Source organism: Melospiza georgiana, chromosome 15, assembly GCF_028018845.1.
Source record: "Melospiza georgiana isolate bMelGeo1 chromosome 15, bMelGeo1.pri, whole genome shotgun sequence".
Lineage (NCBI taxonomy): Eukaryota > Metazoa > Chordata > Aves > Passeriformes > Passerellidae > Melospiza > Melospiza georgiana.
Genome location: NC_080444.1, coordinates 1,727,655 through 1,745,597, shown reverse-complemented (window position 1 = coordinate 1,745,597; position 17,943 = coordinate 1,727,655). Strand labels below are relative to the sequence as shown.

The following is a 17,943-nucleotide window of genomic DNA, read 5'->3' as shown; positions in this document are numbered from 1 at the left end:
CAAGCAGGGTGGGGACTGGGAGCAGTGCTGACCTGCCTGGGAGCCCTGCTGTGTGCACAGCGCATTTCTTGTCGCCCACAGCCCTGGGGAAATCAGGCTGGTTAAGTAAGAGCCTGTTAAAACCCGAGATGTGCTGCAAAGATATTTGTGTGCTGTGCTTTGAGCTGCTTGGGATCATCATGTCTCCATCCCAGTGTGATCCTGCCCATTGTGAGGGGAAGCTGAGCAGGGGTAATTTTTGTCTGTGCCCACCCCAATATTCAGCCTTGAGGTTCAGGGTTGTACGTGCTCCCCATGCAGAAAGTCTGGAGTGGCTCCTGGCTGGGGAAAGGAAGGGGCCTGTGCTCGTGTTGTGTTTCCTGGAGACAAAGTGATGAATTCTCCAACAAAATTCTGTCCCTTGGTAAGGAGCCAGCCCTGGGCTGGAGCAGGCTCTGGGTCTGTAATTACATGTCCAACCTGTTCGAGAGTTTTTACTCAGCCTTTGCTATCCTTTGGAATCCGAGGAGCAGCGGGCTCCCGTGGGATGCCCTTGGCACAAACCGCTCGCTGTCAGGCTCCTTGTTTTGCCCAGGGCAGAAAGTCCGAGCGAAAGCTGGAAACGCCTTTGCTGCTGCATGAGGCGGGCAGGACCCAGCCTGCTCTGCTCTGCCGGGACCCGAGCTGTGTGAGCATTACCTGGAGCACATGGAGCCATGGAAAACCTCCTCTGGCAGCACCAGGGCTCGAGCTGTGTGAGCATCACCCGGAGCACATGGAAAACGTGCTTAGGGTGCTCAGGCAACACCGGGGCCCTCGCAGGAGCGCGGTGCTGCCGGGGCAGCTCAGGCCGGACCCTCGCAGGGGGATGCCGGCAGGGGATGCTGGCCGGGGGATGCCGGCAGGGGCTGTCGCAGGGTGTCACCGTGCCCCGTGTCCCCTCAGCGCCACTCCCCGCCCTGCCTTGCCCGGTGCCGCCTCCCGGGCCGTGCCGGGCTCGGGGCGGGGCGGGCGCGGGGGGCGCGGGGGCCGAGCCTCGGGAGGGGCGGGCCGGGGCGGGCGCTGCCGGCGCCGCTCTCCGCGCCATGGCCCCGCCGCCCGCCGCGCTGCCTCTGCCGCTGCCGCTGCTGCCGGCCCTGGCCGCGCTCCTGGCCGCGCTCCCGGCCGCGCCCGCCGCCCGCGCCGCGCCGCGCTCCATCGGTACGGGGGATGCCCGGGTGGGGTGGGCATCCGGCAGCACCGGCAGCACCGGGCCGCCTCCCCGCCCCGCCGGGGCCGGCGCCGAGCGTTCCGTACCCCTCCTGCATCCCCATCCTTCCGTACCCCTCCGCAGCCTGCATCCCCGTCCCCGCGCATCCCCGCATCCCCATCCCCGCCGCGGCCGGGGGAGCGGCGGGACGCCCTCGGCCCCGGGGCGCTGCTGACCCGGCCTCGGGCCGCTCTCGCCCGCAGCCGTGGTGGGCGCCGGGCTGGGGGGCTCGGCCTCCGCGTACTTCCTGCAGCAGCACTTCGGGCCGCAGGTGCAGCTGGACGTGTACGAGCAGGCGGGCGTGGGAGGGCGCCTGGCCACCGTCACCGTCAACAAGCAGCAGTATGAGAGCCGCGGAGCCTCCATCCACGCCCTCAGCCTCCACATGCAGGACTTCGTCAAGATCCTGGGTGAGATTGGGCATCCCAGCGCTTGCATGGCCTGCCTCGCTGGGCTGGGGTGTTTGGACACCCCCGGGCTCTGGGCTTGGGGTAGTGGGGAGGGTTTGTGCCAGTCCCCCTTGGCAGCCAGGAATGTGGTGATCCCCTTGCTGTCTCTCCTGTTGTGCCCAGGAGAGAGAAGGGGACAGGGTGGTCACCATCAGGGGTCTGCTGGCATTAGTGTTGGGTGGTTGTTCACAAACTCCTGCCAGTCTGTCCCAGTTGGCAGCAGCAGCTCCATGGGACACCCCAACATGATGTGGCTGGGAACCCGTGCCTTGGGGTCCCTCATTCCTGATGCTCCTCCAAGAGCACCCTTGCCCCTGTCCCTGCTGGGATGTGTCCAGTGGTGCTCTTTCCCAGGGTGGGACCCAGCCACACGCTCCCTGTGCTCCCGCAGGCCTCAAGCACCGGCGGGAGGTGGCCGGGAAAAGCGCCATCTTCAGCGGGGAGCACTTCGTCCTGGAGGAGACCGACTGGTACCTGCTCAACCTCTTCCGCCTCTGGTGGCACTATGGCATCAGCTTCCTGCGCCTGCAGATGTGGGTGGAGGAGGTGATGGAGAAGTTCATGAGGTAGGACAGCCCGTGGGGCTGGGGGGGTGTCCCTGGCACCAGGGCATCACCGGTGCCCCCTGCTCCTGTCCCCTCCAGGATCTACAAGTACCAGGCCCACGGCTACGCCTTCTCCAGCCTGGAGGAGCTGCTGCGCTCGCTGGGCGGGGAGGCCTTTGTGAACATGACCCAGCGCTCGGTGGCCGAGTCCCTGCTGGAGGTCGGTGTCACCCAGCGCTTCGTGGACGATGTCATCGCCGCCGTCCTGCGCTCCAGCTACGGCCAGTCCGTGCTGGTGCCCGCCTTCGCAGGTGAAGCCACCTCCCCTTGCTGTGTGACACTGCTCAGTGTCCCCTCTGCGGCCACGCTGTGGAGCCACCCTCCTCTTCCTCTCTGCAGGGGCCATGTCGCTGGCGGGAGCCCAGGGCAGCACCTGGGCCGTGGAAGGAGGGAACAAGCTGGTGTGTTCAGGGCTGCTGAAGCTGACCAAAGCCAATGTCATCTCAGCCAGGGTGACAGGCATCTCCCTGCACGGCTCGGGTGAGCCTGGGCACGGCTGTGGTGGGAGGCTGGTGGCGGCAGCATGGGAGTGCTGTGGCTGGAGGGCATCCTGGTCCTGGTGAGGCATTTGGGAGAGGGCCTCAGGGTCTGTCCTTCTCCCTTTGTCTGATTCTGCAGTGGGGACCCTGCAGCTCCAACCTCAGCCCTGAGGTTGCCCTCCCTCCCTCCTGAGGTCCATCAGGTTCTCTTGTGGCACCATCCTTGTTGCAGGCTCGCTCCCCCTTCCACCACAGCAGAAAAATATCTGGGGCTTGGGATGTGGCCTGTGTTCCCCCAGCCCTCTTTGCCCCACTAGACTGGGCCTCTCTGGAAACATTTTATGTCTTAATGAAGCCTTTCTGCCACCCTAAGGCATCAGAAACTCATCCATAACCATCGGGTGCTGTGGTATGTGCTGGAAACCAAGGGATGGAGGTCAGGCTGGGAAAAAGAGTCAGGGCAGCACCACCGGGGCTCAGGGCTGCTCCTGACTGTCCCCTGTCTCTCTTCAGAGGGGAGAGCCCTGTACCAGGTCCACTACGAGAGCCCCGAAGGCCAGGGCTCGGCTTTCTACGACCTGGTGGTGCTGACGACTCCGCTGCACCCCAGCAGGAGCAACTTCACCTTCGACAACTTCGACCCGCCCATCGCCGACCTGCCCGGATCCTTCCAGCCCTCCGTCACCTCCGTGGTGCACGGCTACCTCAACTCCTCCTACTTCGGCTTCCCCGACCCCAAGCTGTTCCCTTTCACCAGCATCCTCACCACCGACACCCCCGAGCTCTTCTTCCACGCCATGGACAACATCTGCCCCGTCAACGTGTCGGCGGCGTTCCGGCGCAAGCAGCCGCAGGAGGCGGCCGTGTGGCGCGTGCTGTCCCCGCGGCCGCTGGACAAGCCCCAGCTGAAGACGCTCTTCAGGTCCTACTACTCGGTGCAGGTGGCCGAGTGGCCGACGTACCCGCGCTACGACGCCGCCAAGGCGCTGCCGCCCGTCGCGCTCCACGAGAGCCTCTTCTACCTCAGCGGCGTGGAGTGGGTGGCCAGCTCCATGGAGATGACGGCCGTGGCCGCCAAGAACGTGGCCCTGCTGGCCTACAACCGCTGGCACCAGCAGCTGGACAAGATCGACCAGAAGGACTTGATGCACAAGGTGAAGACGGAGCTGTGAGGCCGCTGAGGGGTGCTGGGCCGGGAGCTTTGGGGCGTGTGGTAGTTTGGGGAGTATTTATTGCCTTGGGGAGGCCGGGGGGGGCTGGGGGACAAGGGACAGGCTGTGTCCCAATGACTTGAAGGCCTTCAGGAATACAGTTCCTGCCCAGTGTTGCTGTGTCTGTGCTGTGTGCCTCAGTTTCCCTGCTCCCTCACCCCAGGCTCTGCTGGAAAGGAGCCTGTGCCTTCTCCTGAGAAAGGGCCGCAGTGTTTGGGAGGGATCTTGGGGGGCTTTGGGAGGGATCTTGGGGGGCTTTCAGGGTTGAGGCTGTCTGGCATTGGCAGCAGATGGGTCCCCCCGAGCTTCCCAGCTCCCACCAGTCTCTGCTGCCTTCCTGGCTTTGCCCTTGGGAGCCTCACAGGGAGGGCTGGAGATGCCAGGGCCTCTCCCATGCCTGGAGCCCAACCAACCCCGCTCCTGTGCCCCAGGGATGCAGGGAGGGCTCTCACAGCTCCTGCCAGGTGCTCTGTGCTTCTGGGGGTGTCCAGGCTTGTGTCTGGGGCGCAGAAGAGCCTCTGTGGGAGAAGCTGGGCAGGACAGAGGGGCAGCGTGAGGGGCCAGGGCAGGGGCAGCTCAGACCAGGGCCAGCAATGCGCTTTATTGAGACCTCAGAAGCTGCCCAAAGCACCAGCAGCTTGCCCAGCTCCTTGGGCTGCCCAGCCTGGCACAGAGGAACCTGTGGGAGGACTGGAGAGGACAGGAGAGGTCCGGGAAGGAATGGGAGGACTGGAGAGGAATGGGATGGACAGGAGGGCTGGGGAGGACTGGGAAGGACGGGAGGGCTGGGAAGGATGGGAGGGCTGGGAAGGACGGGAGGGCTGGGTGTTGCCAGGAGCTGTTGCAGCAATGGAGCAAACAAAGGGAAGTGGGGACTTTGGGAAGGGAGGAGGCCTGATCCTGATCCTGATCCTGATGTTGATCCTGATCCTGATGCTGATCCTGATGCTGATCCCAGGGCTGTCTCTGCCCTGCGTGTCCCCAGAGCAGTTGCTGGGGCTGGGGCTAGGGCTGACAGATCCTGCAGGGGGATTTTGAGGAGCTCTTGCACAGGGAGCTCCCCTCACCCTGCTGCCTCTCCCAGAGGGCCGGGCAAGCTGGGCAAGCAAGAACAAGCTGGGTAGAACGGCCAGCACTGGGAGAGCTGCAGGGTGTGAGCTTTGCAGCCTCAGAAGATGCAGGTGCAGCCCACGGCGATGGTCTCCATCACCATCTGGTACTTCTTGTGGCACTTCTTGCCCCGTGCCCCGGCGGGGCCGGGCAGAGCAGGCGGCGCACGGGCAGGCGGCTGAAGATGGGGACGCTGGCCATGCTGCGGTCCTCCTGCCGGCTGAAGGGGTTAATGCAGCCGCCGCACAGGCACCGCGCCTCGGGGATGTCGGCTGGGATCCGTGAGGCATCGTGGTTTATCCTGGAGGAGAGGGAGACAGGACGAGGCTGCAGAGATGGTGCTGGGGTGAAGTGGGTTCTGCCTCACAGCCTGCCACAGCCACCACAGCTGGCACAGAGCCACTTGGCTGTGCCCAGCTCACCTGTAGGCCCAGGGGGACAGGCTCCTGCGGTTGGACCTCCAGAGCCTCAGGTTCACCTGGCACTCGGTGTCCCCCGGCTCGGAGCCGTTCCTCAGCTGGCGCACCATGTCCTGGATGCTGTGCTGGTACTGTGCCATGCTGCTGTAGGGCTCCTCCGGGGCCCAGGCCAGGCCAGGGGGGGCTGTGGGTGCCCGTGCCAGGCCCCTTCTGCCCCTGGCTGCCTTGCTCTGGTCCTTGGCTGCGGGAACCAGGACCATGGCAAAGGTGAAGATGCAGAGGAGAAGCTGAGGAAGAAGGAGGATGAGGATGGTGAGAGGCTGCTTGTGCTGCAGGACTGGCATGGAAGGGGAGCCCTCCCTCCTCGCAGGGGTCACCGGGTGATGGCAGGACCACATCGGCTTTGAGGTGGCGCATTCAGTGCCCAAAGGCAGTGCTGGCCTGCAGGTGAGAAACACCTGAGGGCAGTTTGCAGGGGTGGTGGGCACGCTCATGATGAGCTGATGTGTGTGGCTGCCCCTCACCCCGCTGGCAGCTGGCAATTGGTGTTCCCCAAAGTGCCCCTGCCTGTCCTGCCCGAGCCGTGCCCTGTCCCCTCCCTGCCCACCCTGAGTGGGGAGTGACCCAGCTCAGGCTGTACCTGGGCAGCCTCTGCTTTAAAAGGAGCCTCACAGAGACGACACAGCCAATAATGAGATCTTTATCCGAGCCCTCCCTCTGTGCTCTGAGGACGGTGAGAGAGGAAAGATGCTTTTTTCCCTTCCCTTCTCCCTGCAGCCTCGCAGCCGTGTGCTGCCGCTGGCCGGCAGGCTGCCCAGCAGGGAACAAGGTTCCTTTCTGTAATCCTGCTCACTGCTGCTCGTGTCCCTGCAGCGGCCCAGGCTGCCCCACAGCCTGCCCGTGGGTGTGCAGTGCAGGGGCACGGAGGCTCGGTGGCCGGAGCCGCACTGTCCGGCTGTCTGTCTGTCTGTCTGTCTGTCCATGGCTCTGCTCTCCCAGGCTGCTGCATCCTCACCCTGCAATGGCCCTGGCAGGCCACAGCAGCACCTCCAAAGCAAACAAACCCAGGTAAACAAGCATGCAAACCATTCTGTTAGGGAAGGAAAGCGAGGAGCAAGCGCCGAGGTTTGGGGAGGCACCTACCAGGTTCGGAGCCCGCTCCATGGCCGCTCTCTGCGCTGTGGCCGCTCCCTGCCAGCCGGGCAGCTAAAAAGGGAAAGCCCCAGCCCCGGGCTGTGCCCTGCCAGAGGTGTGTCCGGTGCCCAAGGTGCCAGGGAGCCTGGGAGCAGCCAGGGCAGGGGGCCAGCGTGGTCTGGGGCTGGGCCACCCGTGCCCGCCCCGGCGCTGGCCGTGCTGCCCGCGGTCAGTGTGGTCAGCGGTGGGTACCCTGCGGAGCAGGCAGCCCCCAGGGGCTCTCCTGGCAGTAACATGCTCTGGGGAGGGCGTTTGGGCTCTCTCGGTGTCACCAGCACGGTCACAGCCCTGACAGACCGGAGGGACACGGCTGCGGGTGGCGGAGCAGGGGCTCACGGCAGGAGCGTGGTGGCTGTGCCCTGTGCTGGCAGCAGGGCGAGTGGGTAACCTGGGGCTGAGGGCCTGCTGCCATCTGTGAGCCACCCCAGCACAGCTCTATGTCCCCAGGAGCCCCCAGGCCCCTCTGCCCAGCAGTGAGGTGGTGGCATCCATCCCTCCCTGCAGCCCCGGTCCGTCTGTCCCCAAACCCTTCCCTTGTGCTGTCCTGCAGCTCCTGCTTGGGGACACAGCAGCTGTGCCACAGCTGGCCCTGGGGCTGCGGCGGGCTGGCTGTGCTGGGCCGGGCACCGCGGTGCAGGGTGCTGCGGCGGGGGAAACTGAGGCACGGGGGTGCTGGCTGTAACTCCCCGTCCAGAGGACAAGGGCTGGCATTGCTCTCCCTGCTCTGTCGCTGTCCGTGCGCTCAAGAGCCACGCGATGGTGCTGTCCGCCACCCAACCGCTGCCAGTCCTTCCCGTCTGCATCCCTCCTCCTCCTCTCCATCCCTTCGTACATCCCTCCGCCCTCCGTCCCGCCCTCCATCCCTCCGTGCATCCCTCCGCCTCTGCATCCCGCCCCTCCATCCCTCCGCCCCTCCGTCCCGCCCTCCATCCCTCCCTGCATCCCTCCCTGCATCCCTCCTCCTCCTCTCCGTCCCTCCTCTCCATCCCTTGGTACATCCCTCCACCTCCATCCCGCCCTCCATCCTGCCCTCCATCCCTCCTCCTCCTCTCCCTCCCTGCCGTCTCCTCCCCTGCAGCCCCAGCCTCAGGCGGATGCCGCCGCTGTTCCCCACGCTCTGCCCTGCTCCCTGGGATGTTTCCTCCTCCTCCCGCCTCCCTGTGCATCCCCAGGGATCCCAAGGCCCCCGAGCTTTGTAGGGCAGAGGGAAATTTCCACCTCCTTTTCCCATGCATGGACTGTGCCTCTGGGAAACCCCATAAATGGGTAAAGGTCTCTGCACCCCCAGCTGACGCTGTCCCCTCCTCCTGGCAGCCCTGGGGTGCGGCAGGGACCAGCCTGGCTGCTCCCCCTGCCCAGCCCACACTAGCACCCCCAGGACAGCCCAGCACAGCTCCAGAGGCTTTGCTGTGCGCTGGGCTGGCATCTGAGCACACAGTGTCCCGTTTGTCACCTCAGCACCTGGGCTGGCATCTGAGCACACAGTGCCCCGTTTGTCACCTTGGGATCTGGGCTGGGATCTGAGCATGGAGTGTCCCGTTTGTCACCTCAACACCTGGGCTGGGATCTGAGCACACAGTGCCCCGTTTGTCACCTCAGGATCTGGGCTGGGATCTCAGCATGGAGTGTCCCATTGTCACCTCAGCACCTGGGCTGGGATCTCAGCATGGAGTGTCCCATTTGTCACCTCAGCACCTGGGCTGGGATCTGAGCACACAGTGTCCCGTTTGTCACCTCGGGATCTGGGCTGGGATCTCAGCATGGAGTGTCCCATTGTCACCTCAGCACCTGGGCTGGGATCTGAGCATGGAGTGTCCCATTGTCACCTCAGCACCTGGGCTGGGATCTGAGCACAGGGTCCCGTTTGTCACCTCAGGCCCTGCCAGGGGAGCCCTGCACCCACCCTACTGTGCTTCAGGTGTAGGACAGCACCCGGCCTTTGGCCAGCAGCAGTTCTGGGGTGCAGAGCCAGCCCCTGGCTGCACCCGGAGCCTTCACCCCGTTGTGGCAGAGCCGGGGGCAGCCCCGGGCGCCTGCGTGTGCCGAGCCAGGCGAGCGTTGTGTCAGCGCTCGGCAATGCTGTTTACACATGAGAGAGGCGCAGAGGCATCTGTGCCGGCAGCCAATTACCCAGTTTTGATCTTTTTTGGTGAAAAGGAAACCAGGCCTTGTCAGACATGGCCAAATTTGATAAGCTGGGGGAGGCGGGGGCGGCTGTGGGAGGCTTTTCCCCCTGGCCTGGCCCAGGGAAGGGGCTGGGATGGGGAGGCTGGGCCATGGCCAGTGTGGGGGCTCCGTGTGCCCATCCTGGCTGCAGCGCCATCCCTGAGGGAGCAGGGCTGGGGTTACCCACAGGGGACAGGAGAGGTGTTCTCAGGTTTGGTTTGTGCTCATCTCTGCTGCTGTCACCACTTTGCCACACTGCCACGGGAAATTTGGGTGGAGAGCAAGGCCTGGAGATGGGGAACAGGGATCCAAAGGGGGCAGGGGTGGATGTGAAGATAAGCTCCACCTGCCCTGAGTAAACGCAGGTGTTTACTTGCCAGATAAGCCTCGTGGAACCCACCCCAGCCCCAGAGATGCAGGGCATCTGTGTGGTGCTCATGCTTGGCAGCAGGGATGTGCTGGCAGGGATCGTGTGGCAGAGCACACCACAGGCACTGCAGGTAAGGGAACAGGGGGAGGTCAGGCCACAGCTCCAGGCTGGCAGAAAACAGCTCTGTGCTGTTTCCCACATCAGGAATGTCCCTGCAGGGGTGGCAGCTGCTGGAGTGGGGGCTGCGTCCCCTCCATCTGCACTGGGCAATGGCTGGTGCCACTCTGCGATGGCTGGTGCCACCCTGCAGGGCACGGCCACGTCTCTGGGCACCGGGCTGCCCCAGGGCCCAGCTCCTCGCGGGGTTTGTGCACACCTGAGCTCAGCACACACCCAGCCCAGCCAGACAGGCGGGTCTGGCAGGAGGCTCCAGCACGGCCTCATCCCTATCTCTGCGTGAGCAACATTTTCCACTCATCAAAGCAAAGCTGCAGGCAGCTGTCGTGGCCAGAGGCAGCCCTGTGCCGTGCTGGGAGGAGGGTCAGCCCCCCAGAACCCCCCTGGCAGGTGCTGCTGGCCCCGCCACAGCACGGAGCTCACATCCTTATTTGCACAACGGCTCCAGAGACAGCCGAGCCAAAAAAGCTTATTTTAAGCTTGCTGGAAAAAGAACATTGTTTGGTGGGAATTTAAACTCCCCGTTCTCAAAAAAGGCAAAAACAAAAAGTGCTTCATTCTGCCGGCTCCTGCCATTGCATAAACACAGAGGCAGGCACGGCTGGGCGGGGGGGACAGGAATTTATCGCCGGCATCGAGCAGGATGGGCTGTGGGACAGGGACCCCTCCTCTTCTGTGCCCCCAGTGCCCCAAAATCCCTCATGCTGGCAGGGCAGGAGGGAGGGAAGGGGCATTGCCCCACCGTGGTGCCCGTGCTGCGGGCAGGAGGGGTGAGCACGCTGGCAGCCCGAGCTCTGGCTCGGCATCGTGCACAATATTATTAATAAATATTATTTATACAGCCCCGATCCAGCTCCCCGGGCGGGCAGCGGGCCGTGCTCGGGGCTGCTGTAAATCACGCCCTTCGCATCCCCGAACAGCAGATTCGGGTGTCGGGAGGCAGAGCTGAGCTGGGGGACAGCAGCACCCGGACAGGAGGCTCCTGGGGGGCCCGGGGCCGGGGAAGATGCGCGTCCGTCCGTCTGTCCGTCCGTCTGTCCGTCCGGCACATCCTGCGCGGCCCCTCCGGCGCATCCGTCACCCGCCCGCGTTTACAGCACGTCGCTGCTTTTACACGATCCAGACGCGCAGGTTCCTCCTGTCCCGCTCCTCCAGCGCCCTTTGTTTGCTTTCGCCTCCTGCTGCTGGAGACAGCGCAGCTGATGGAAACAGCCTGTTCTGGAAAGGGCCGCTTCCTTCCGTCCCTGCCGGCCCCGGCCCCGCTGCTGGCTCTGCAGGGCACGGACAGACCCGCTCTCAGTGTGGGACAGTCTCAGGTTCCTGTAGGACCGAGGGGGCACAACCACGGTGTCCTCCAGGACCTGGCCATGGGTCCCCCATCCAGCCTGGCCCTGCTCCCTCCATCCCCCTGTGCTTTCCCTCTGACCTTTTCCAGCCCTCTGAGCTCCTGTCCCGGCTGTGCCCCCTGCCCACCAGCCCAGAGCATGGGCTGGGCAGTGCTGGCTTTCAAATAATTCAGTTTTCCTTCCCCCTGCAGCCCCAGGCAGTCAGACACCAAACCCCGAGTGCTTTGGAAGGGTGGCTTCATTTTGTGCTGGATTGCAAAGGTGAGACAGCTCTGCCAGGCCAGGGGATCCCTGTGCACCCCAGCTCCTGGCTGAGGGAAGGGCCGGTCCTTCAGCCCCGCGTGGGACACATGGAGCAGCCTGGAGCCATCCCCACCACCTTCCCTGCCAGGCCAGGGGCTGGGGGATGCTCCCAGGGACGCGCTGCCAGGGCAGCAGTGCCCTCCGGGTCTGTGAGGAGCAAGCCTCTTGCTTGAAGGGCTTTGGTGACTTTTTCTGGCGGGCAGGAGTCCAAGCTGCCAGTTCCCAGGGCAAGGCGAAGGAGGAGGTAAATGCAAAGCTCAGCAGTGGCACTGACGTCTGTCCTGGAGCGCTGTGACCAAGCCAAGCTTCTCTCCGTGCTCCTGGGCAAGGGATCCCATGCAGGGACCCCCAAACTGCCGGGGAATCATCCCCAGGTGGGAATTGGTGGCTTGGAGTCAGAGCAGGCAGTGCCCTGCCCTGCTCCCCATGCCCTGCTCCTGTGTGCTGCGGTCAGGGAGGGAAGGGATTTGCAGGGCAGCCCTGGCCCCTCCTGAAGGTCACCTTGAGAGCTGCTGCAGCCCAGCTCCCCGTTCATCACTGCCCTGGCCCTGCAGGGGCTGAGGGAGCAGGGGCTGTAATCCCACACGGGCTCAGATATGCCCTCCTGCCCTCCAGCAGCCCCCTCTGGTGTCAGGCAGCAGATGAAAAGGTTCTAAATTCGGTGTGTTTGGACGTTAGCAGGGCTTGTAGGAGAAGGGTTCCTCTTTGCACGCCCCAGGCTCTTGGGAAGGTGGGAGCAGCCCAGGGCTCCCTTTCCATCCCTGCCCTGTGGCATCACAGCAACGATCCCCTCCCCACCTGCCTGGGGCAGAGCTGCCACTTGACCCTGCCCCTACGCCCAGCCAGAGAGGCTGGAGGTCAGGAAAAATGTCACTTTAGTGGAGATACTGAAACCGAGCCCGTGCTGAGCAGGGATGGCTGGGCAGCATCTGAGTGAAGGAGTAACAAAAACAAACCCGCGCCAAGGAATCCTGCTTTGCCCCAAATGTTTTTCTTATGGAGTTGTAATAAGACAAGAGCTGTAAAGATAGTAACCTCCTAAACATTACCTTATTAAGGCTTCTCAGAAACCGCAGGGCACGACCCCTCTGGGTCATGGAACAAGAGCGCAGCATCCAGCGAACAAACAGAGGCTAACGTTACATTTTTCACTTCATTTAGGGAACCTGGTTTCTAATTATAGTGCTTGTTTAATGGCTGTGCCTCACTGCTAGCCAGCCCTCCCAGAGCACAGGGAGAGGGGAGTGGGAGGGCTGGGACATCTCCCTGCTGGCTCCCAGGGGACTGAACTGGGGACAGAGAGGGGCTTGGAGGCGGTGAGGGAGGGTCAGTGCCCAGGGAGAGCCCCTGGGGACACCCCACAGGTGCTGTCCCTGCTCCGTGCCATGCAGCAGGGGCAGGGGGTGCTGGGTGTGCTGGGTGTGCTGCTGCGGCTGTGCTCTGTGCAATTCCCATTGCATTCCAGTCAGCCTGGGCCCATCTCTGCCCTGCTAACGACAGGCAGAGCTGCTGGGCCCTGGCAAAACCAAGGCTTGTGCTGCCAGGGCCACTGCATCTCTGTGTGTGCAGCAATTCAAAAAACAATTGTTTTTTTCCCCCCAAGCAGCCCGTGGGAAGTGCTTCATATTGCAGGTACGTCACAGGTGACTCTGGCTCCTCAGAGGCCGCCAGGTGTGGGCATGCTGCTGGCAGACCCAGGCCCTGCTGCTCCATCCCTGCTCTCCTGGCAGCTCCCTGGTGCCTCGTCCAGCACAGGCTGGTTCCCTGCTTCTCCTGTCCTGCAGCTCCCTCTGGGATCAGGGATTTCCCCAAAGTGCTGAGGGCATGTCCAGCTCCTGCAGCACTGGCTCTGGTGCCTAAGTCTGGGGAGAACCTCGGGGATGGCAAGGACTCCACACCATCCCTGTGCAAAGCCTGGCATGATGGCTCAGAGGCCTTGGCCCTGCCTTTGGGGCTGTCCCCACCAGCTCAGGGGTCTGAGGGTGGTGGGAGCCTCTCTGGGATGTGTTTCTGGTGGAAGTCCTGCCCTGCCTGACTCCTACTCCACATTTGTCCCCATCCAGGTTACAGCAACCACTGTGCCTGTGCATGGCTCAGGGTCAGCCTCCTTCCCACAGCCAGGATGCTCTGATGGACACAGACCCCGGCTCAGGGGATGTCACCACCTTGAGAACCAGAGCTGAAGCTGGCAGTGTCTCCCTCAGTAATTTCACGGGGCAGAGGCTGCTCCTGCTGCTCCAGAGCGGAGCCCTGTGCTGGATTCGCTGCCAGTGTCACCCAGCAGAGCAGCAGGGACAAACCCCCTCCTGCCCTGCTGGGGCTGATGGAGCAGGGGATGAAGGCTCTCAGCGCTGGCTGTTCCCTGCCCAGCTGCCAGCCTCTGCTCGTGGTGGGGCTGGAGGCCATACATGGACTCACACGGGCCAGGAGGGGCTGGGCTGGTGATGGAGCTCCCACCCAGGCTCCCACACCCTGGAACCAGGACGGGCAGCAGCCCTGCAGCCCCAGCCTCACCACCACCACCTCATGAGTGTCCCAGCCCTGGGGTGTGGGATCCTGGGCAAAGGGGTTCCCCAAAATCTGTCCCTGTAACTCCGTCCTGGTGCTGGGCTTGGTGGGCTCACCCAGCTCTTCAGATGTGGGGATGGACCCTCTGGGACTGGGGGAGGATTCGCTGCCTGCCCTGTGGATGTCTGGGGTGGAAAATCCGGGAAGGTGGAGGTGAGCCGGGCGGGTGGGCTCCTCACAGAGCGGGGACATGGAGCCCCTGCCTGGCTGCTGTGCTGCTGCTCCTTTTGGGAAAACCAGGGGCCTCACCCTGCCCTCCCAGCAGAGCCCAGGGCTGCTGCAAGGCCTTTTCCCAGGCCAGATGGAGCTTTTCAAAGTCAGGGCAGTCATGGGAGCCTCCAGGCAGGCCAGGGAGCGTCTCCTCCTCCTCTGCTGGCCTGCACACCACCCCAGCTCCTGCAGCCATCCTCCCCATGGGCTGGGGGATTCTTCTGAATCAATTCTCCTCCAAGGAAAACCCACGAACCCAAATGAAGTGAATTAAGGGCTATTTAAAGGGGGTACAGCTCATTTAAAAAAGAACGCAATCTCTACAAGTGGATAAACATTGATTTCCCAATTATGCTGTGGGCCCTCAAGCAGCCGTCAACAAAGAGTGTGTTAAAGCTCTACACTACAAAAATATAAGAACTTTATGATTCCCTACCCATGAACAGGCTAACCTGTATTGAAACAGGAGAATTAATGCTAGAATGGAGTAACCAGGGTCCATACATGAAACCGGGAGGAAGTGAGTTAGCTATTCCAAGTGAGCTATTCCAAACGAGTTATTCCAAGTGAGCTGTTCTAAAAGAGCTATTCCAAGTGAGTTCTTCCAAGTGAGTTATTCCAAGTGAGTTGAGCTATTCCAAGTGAGTTATTCCAAGTGAGTTGAGTTATTCCAAACAACTTTCTCCGGCCGGCATGGCCCCGGTTCCCAGGCACAGCCCAGGCCGCTCTCCTCCCCCTCGCTTCCCCCATCCCTCCTTCCCTCCTCTCCCCCTCTCCGCCTTAATGACTTCCACATGGGCCTCTGGCGGCCCGAGCCAAGCCTCCCAGCATTGTCTGAAATCTCCAAATTTAGAAGAAATATGAAAATTGTCAAGCGGCCCTTCCTTAGGGGGTAAAAGCAGCGCCGGGCCCCACGTGACGGCCCCCCAGCCAATGGATCCCCCCGGCGCCCCTGACAGCGCTGCCCGCCGCGGCCTGGCCTCCCCCGCCAGCTCATATAAGGTAAAAACAAAAAGCTTTTTCCAGCTTCTCGGGAGCCTGCGAGCAGTTCTGCACCCCGGGCTCCCGTGCCGGCCGCTTCAAAAAGGCCCGAGCGGCGTGCCCGAGGTGGCACTGGCGGGTGGCGATGGCCACGAGGAGGTGACGGGCACGTGGCCGTGTCCCCGCGGTGCCACAGGGCGGCTGTGGGCTCGCAGGTAGGCGGCTGTGGGTGGAGGGGGCACGGGTGGGTGTGTGGGGCACTGGGGATGGGGAGGTTGGTGTGGGAGAAGTGTCTGAAACACAGCTCGTCCTGCATGCCCTCTGTCAGGGTGGGATGCTCAGCAGAGCTCTGGGGAGCTGGGTTAGGGTTATGGACACCAGGAGCTGAGTGGAGCACAGCCCAGGGTGCTCAGCAGCAACTTTGGGGAGCTGCACTCCAGAGATGAGTGGAGCCCAGCCATAAGCAGGGAAATCTGCTGGGCATTGAGTGGCCGAAGCCTCCTCAGGGTTAGGGGATCCTGGGCAAAGGGGTTCCTCAAAATCTGTCCCTATATCTCCGTCCTGGTGCCTGGTGCTGGGTTTGGTGGGGCTCGCCCAGCTCTTCAGATGTGGGGATGGACCCTCTGGGGCTGGGGGAGGATTCGCTGCCTGCCCTGTGGATGTCTGGGATGGAAAACCCAGGAAAGTGGAGGTGAGCCTGGGCAGGTGAGCTCCTCACAGAGCGGGGACATGGAGCCCCTGCTTGGCTTCCTCCTTTTGGGGAAACGAGCTGGGGAGGGAATGGAGCTGGGGCTCAGAGCCCAAGGCTCGCAGGGCGTTGGAGCCGCCGTTCCCACACACTCACGCCTGGGAGCATCCTGGTGCTGCTGCCCGCCGCTTTTGGGAGCATCCCACAGCTTTTGGGAGCATCCTGGTGCTGCTGCCCGCGGCTTTGGGAGCATCCCACAGCTTTTGGGAGCGTCCTGGTGCTGCTGCCCGCGGCTTTGGGAGCATCCCACAGCTTTTGGGAGCGTCCTGGTGCTGCTGCCCGCGGCTTTTGGGAGCATCCCACAGCTTTTGGGAGCATCCTGGTGCTGCTGCCCACGGCTTTGGGAGCATCCTCCTGCTGCCCACGGCTTTTGGGACCAAGGGGCCGCGCAGCCCTGTCCTGCCTCTCTCTATCCCCCTGGAATGGCCCCAAAAATCGCATTTTCCCAGCCGGGGCCCTTCCCTGGCTCCGCTGCTCTCCCGGGGAATGGTGGCTGCATCCTCAAGCCCCCGGAGCTGCCGTGGTGGCTGCACAGTGAGTGACCCTGCAGGGTCAGCAGCCGAGCCCTGTCCTGGTGCAGGGGAGGGCAGCAGGTGGTGGCCAGCAGGGCTGGTGGCCTTGCAGAGGCTCCCCGGGCAGTGCCTCGTCCCTCAGGGCCGCCTCTGTGGGCTTTGGGGCTGGCTCTGTGCTCCTGCCCTGCTCCCCAAGCCCTGGCAGGGGCTGTCCCCTCCCTGGGTCACCCGGGGACACTGCAAGGTGCCACGTCCTCCTGCCTCCTTCTCTGCAGGACAACTGCCAGGTGTCATTTGGGTACAAGGACAGCGGGTCCAGCCAGGGCACAGTGCCATCCCTGGGGGTACAGGAGGCTCTGTATGGGCTCTGTGTCCCTCTGCAATGGGCAGTGACAGTGACCAGGGCACTCACAGCCCCAGTCTGTCCCCACTCTGCTGTTCCTCAGGGGTTTCTCACTGCTGCTGGCTGTCCCTGGGGAGGCTGCAGCATCCTGGCCCTGGCATGCTGCACCTGGGGCTGGGGAGCCACTGCTGGGATGTGAAAGGTGTCCCCATCCCTATGGCAGTGTCCCTGGCACTGCCATGCTGCTCCTGGGGCTGGGGAGCCACTGCTGGGATGTGGAATGTGTCCCCATCCCCATGGCAATGTCCCTGGCACGGGGCTGTCCTGCCTGTGCCCAGCCTGGCTGCCCAGAGCCCGGGCACCATCCAGGAGCCCTCCCAAGGACAATGGAGCTGCCTCTTCACTGCCAGCTGGTGGGAGAGAAGTCAAGTCCAGCACACACAGGCAGAGATTTCCCAAGCAGTTACCAGCAGGAGCTGGGGAAAGGCTGTGTCTAGACAGGCTGCAGCTCTGGGTAGTGCTGGATGGAGTGGCATTTCCCTCCAGCTTGTCAAGAGACAGCCTGCACATGATTAAGATCCCTTTTTTCCTTCTTGGTCTCCTTTTCTGTCCGAGAACTTCCCCTGTCCCTGATCTGGCTCTTTTGAGGTTTTTTCCTCTGCAGTGCCCGGGTATTTTCTATGAATCCATTTCCCACAACCTGCCTTTGCTCTTCCCTGGCATCTGGGGCTGGGTGGGCACAGCCAGTGCTCGGTGCCTGGTGGATCATCCTGCAGGGGGTTCTGGAGAGCAGGGCTGGGATGAGCTTTTCCCTCAGCCCATGGCATCTCTGTGCCCTGCTCAGTGACAGCTCTGGCCATGGTGGGTGCTGTGCCATGCCCTGGCAGTGCTGTGGCACACACAGGGCAGCGCAGGGGCTGTGCCATGCCCTGGCAGTGCTGTGGCACACACAGGGCAGCGCAGGGGCTGTGCCATGCCCTGGCAGTGCTGTGGCACACACAGGGCAGCGCAGGGGCTGTGCCATGCCCTGGCAGTGCTGTGGCACACACAGGGCAGCGCAGGGGCTGTGCCATGCCCTGGCAGTGCTGGGCAGTGCTGTGGCACACACAGGGCAGCGCAGGGGCTGTGCCATGCCCTGGCAGTGCTGTGGCACACGCAGGGCAGCGCAGGGGCTGTGCCATGCCCTGGCAGTGCTGTGGCACACGCAGGGCAGCGCAGGGGCTGTGCCATGCCCTGGCAGTGCTGTGGCACACACAGGGCAGCGCAGGGGCTGTGCCAGGCTGGGATCCCACTGTCCCAGGGCAGCCGCAGCACCTGAGCCTGAGCAGGGCAGGGGCAGCAGAGGTCAGCAGTGAGGCCAGAGGCTGAAATCTGAGTCTGGGCTGTTTCAGCACGGCCTGACCTTGGCGGGGAGCTCAGAGCAGGCCACGGGAGCAGAGCTGCTGCAGCCGCAGTCACGTCCTGTGCCTCAAGGCCGGCGGTGCTGGGGGTGCTCCTGAACCCCAAACCCGCTGCCTGCCAGGG

At 63.4% G+C, this 17,943-nt stretch overlaps 2 protein-coding genes across 2 annotated transcripts; one reads left to right on the top strand and one right to left on the bottom strand.

Annotated features, from left to right (window-relative positions):
* The first annotated feature begins 1,064 nt into the window (after nt 1–1,064).
* Nucleotides 1,065–4,005, top strand: PCYOX1L (prenylcysteine oxidase 1 like). Its single transcript, XM_058034908.1, has 6 exons — nt 1,065–1,179; nt 1,432–1,638; nt 2,069–2,243; nt 2,322–2,533; nt 2,622–2,762; nt 3,275–4,005. Exons 1-6 carry the CDS (start codon nt 1,065–1,067, stop codon nt 3,931–3,933), a joined length of 1,509 nt encoding a protein of 502 aa, XP_057890891.1. The 3' UTR covers nt 3,934–4,005.
* Nucleotides 4,006–5,178: 1,173 nt separating this feature from the next.
* IL17B (interleukin 17B) lies at nt 5,179–5,761 on the bottom strand. Its single transcript, XM_058035015.1, has 2 exons — nt 5,505–5,761; nt 5,179–5,383 (listed from the first exon to the last, which is right to left on the bottom strand). Exons 1-2 carry the CDS (start codon nt 5,759–5,761, stop codon nt 5,179–5,181), a joined length of 462 nt encoding a protein of 153 aa, XP_057890998.1.
* Nucleotides 5,762–17,943: the final 12,182 nt, after the last annotated feature.

Coding starts and splice junctions, on each gene's coding strand:
- PCYOX1L (XM_058034908.1), top strand. CDS start 1,065: ATGGCCCCGCCGCCCGCCGCGCTGCCTCTGCCGCTGCCGCTGCTGCCG. Junction 1,180..1,431: donor CGCCGCGCCGCGCTCCATCG/GTACGGGGGATG, acceptor TCTCGCCCGCAG/CCGTGGTGGGCGCCGGGCTG. Junction 2,763..3,274: donor CATCTCCCTGCACGGCTCGG/GTGAGCCTGGGC, acceptor GTCTCTCTTCAG/AGGGGAGAGCCCTGTACCAG.
- IL17B (XM_058035015.1), bottom strand. CDS start 5,761: ATGGTCCTGGTTCCCGCAGCCAAGGACCAGAGCAAGGCAGCCAGGGGC. Junction 5,384..5,504: donor CTGTCCCCCTGGGCCTACAG/GTGAGCTGGGCA, acceptor CCTCTCCTCCAG/GATAAACCACGATGCCTCAC.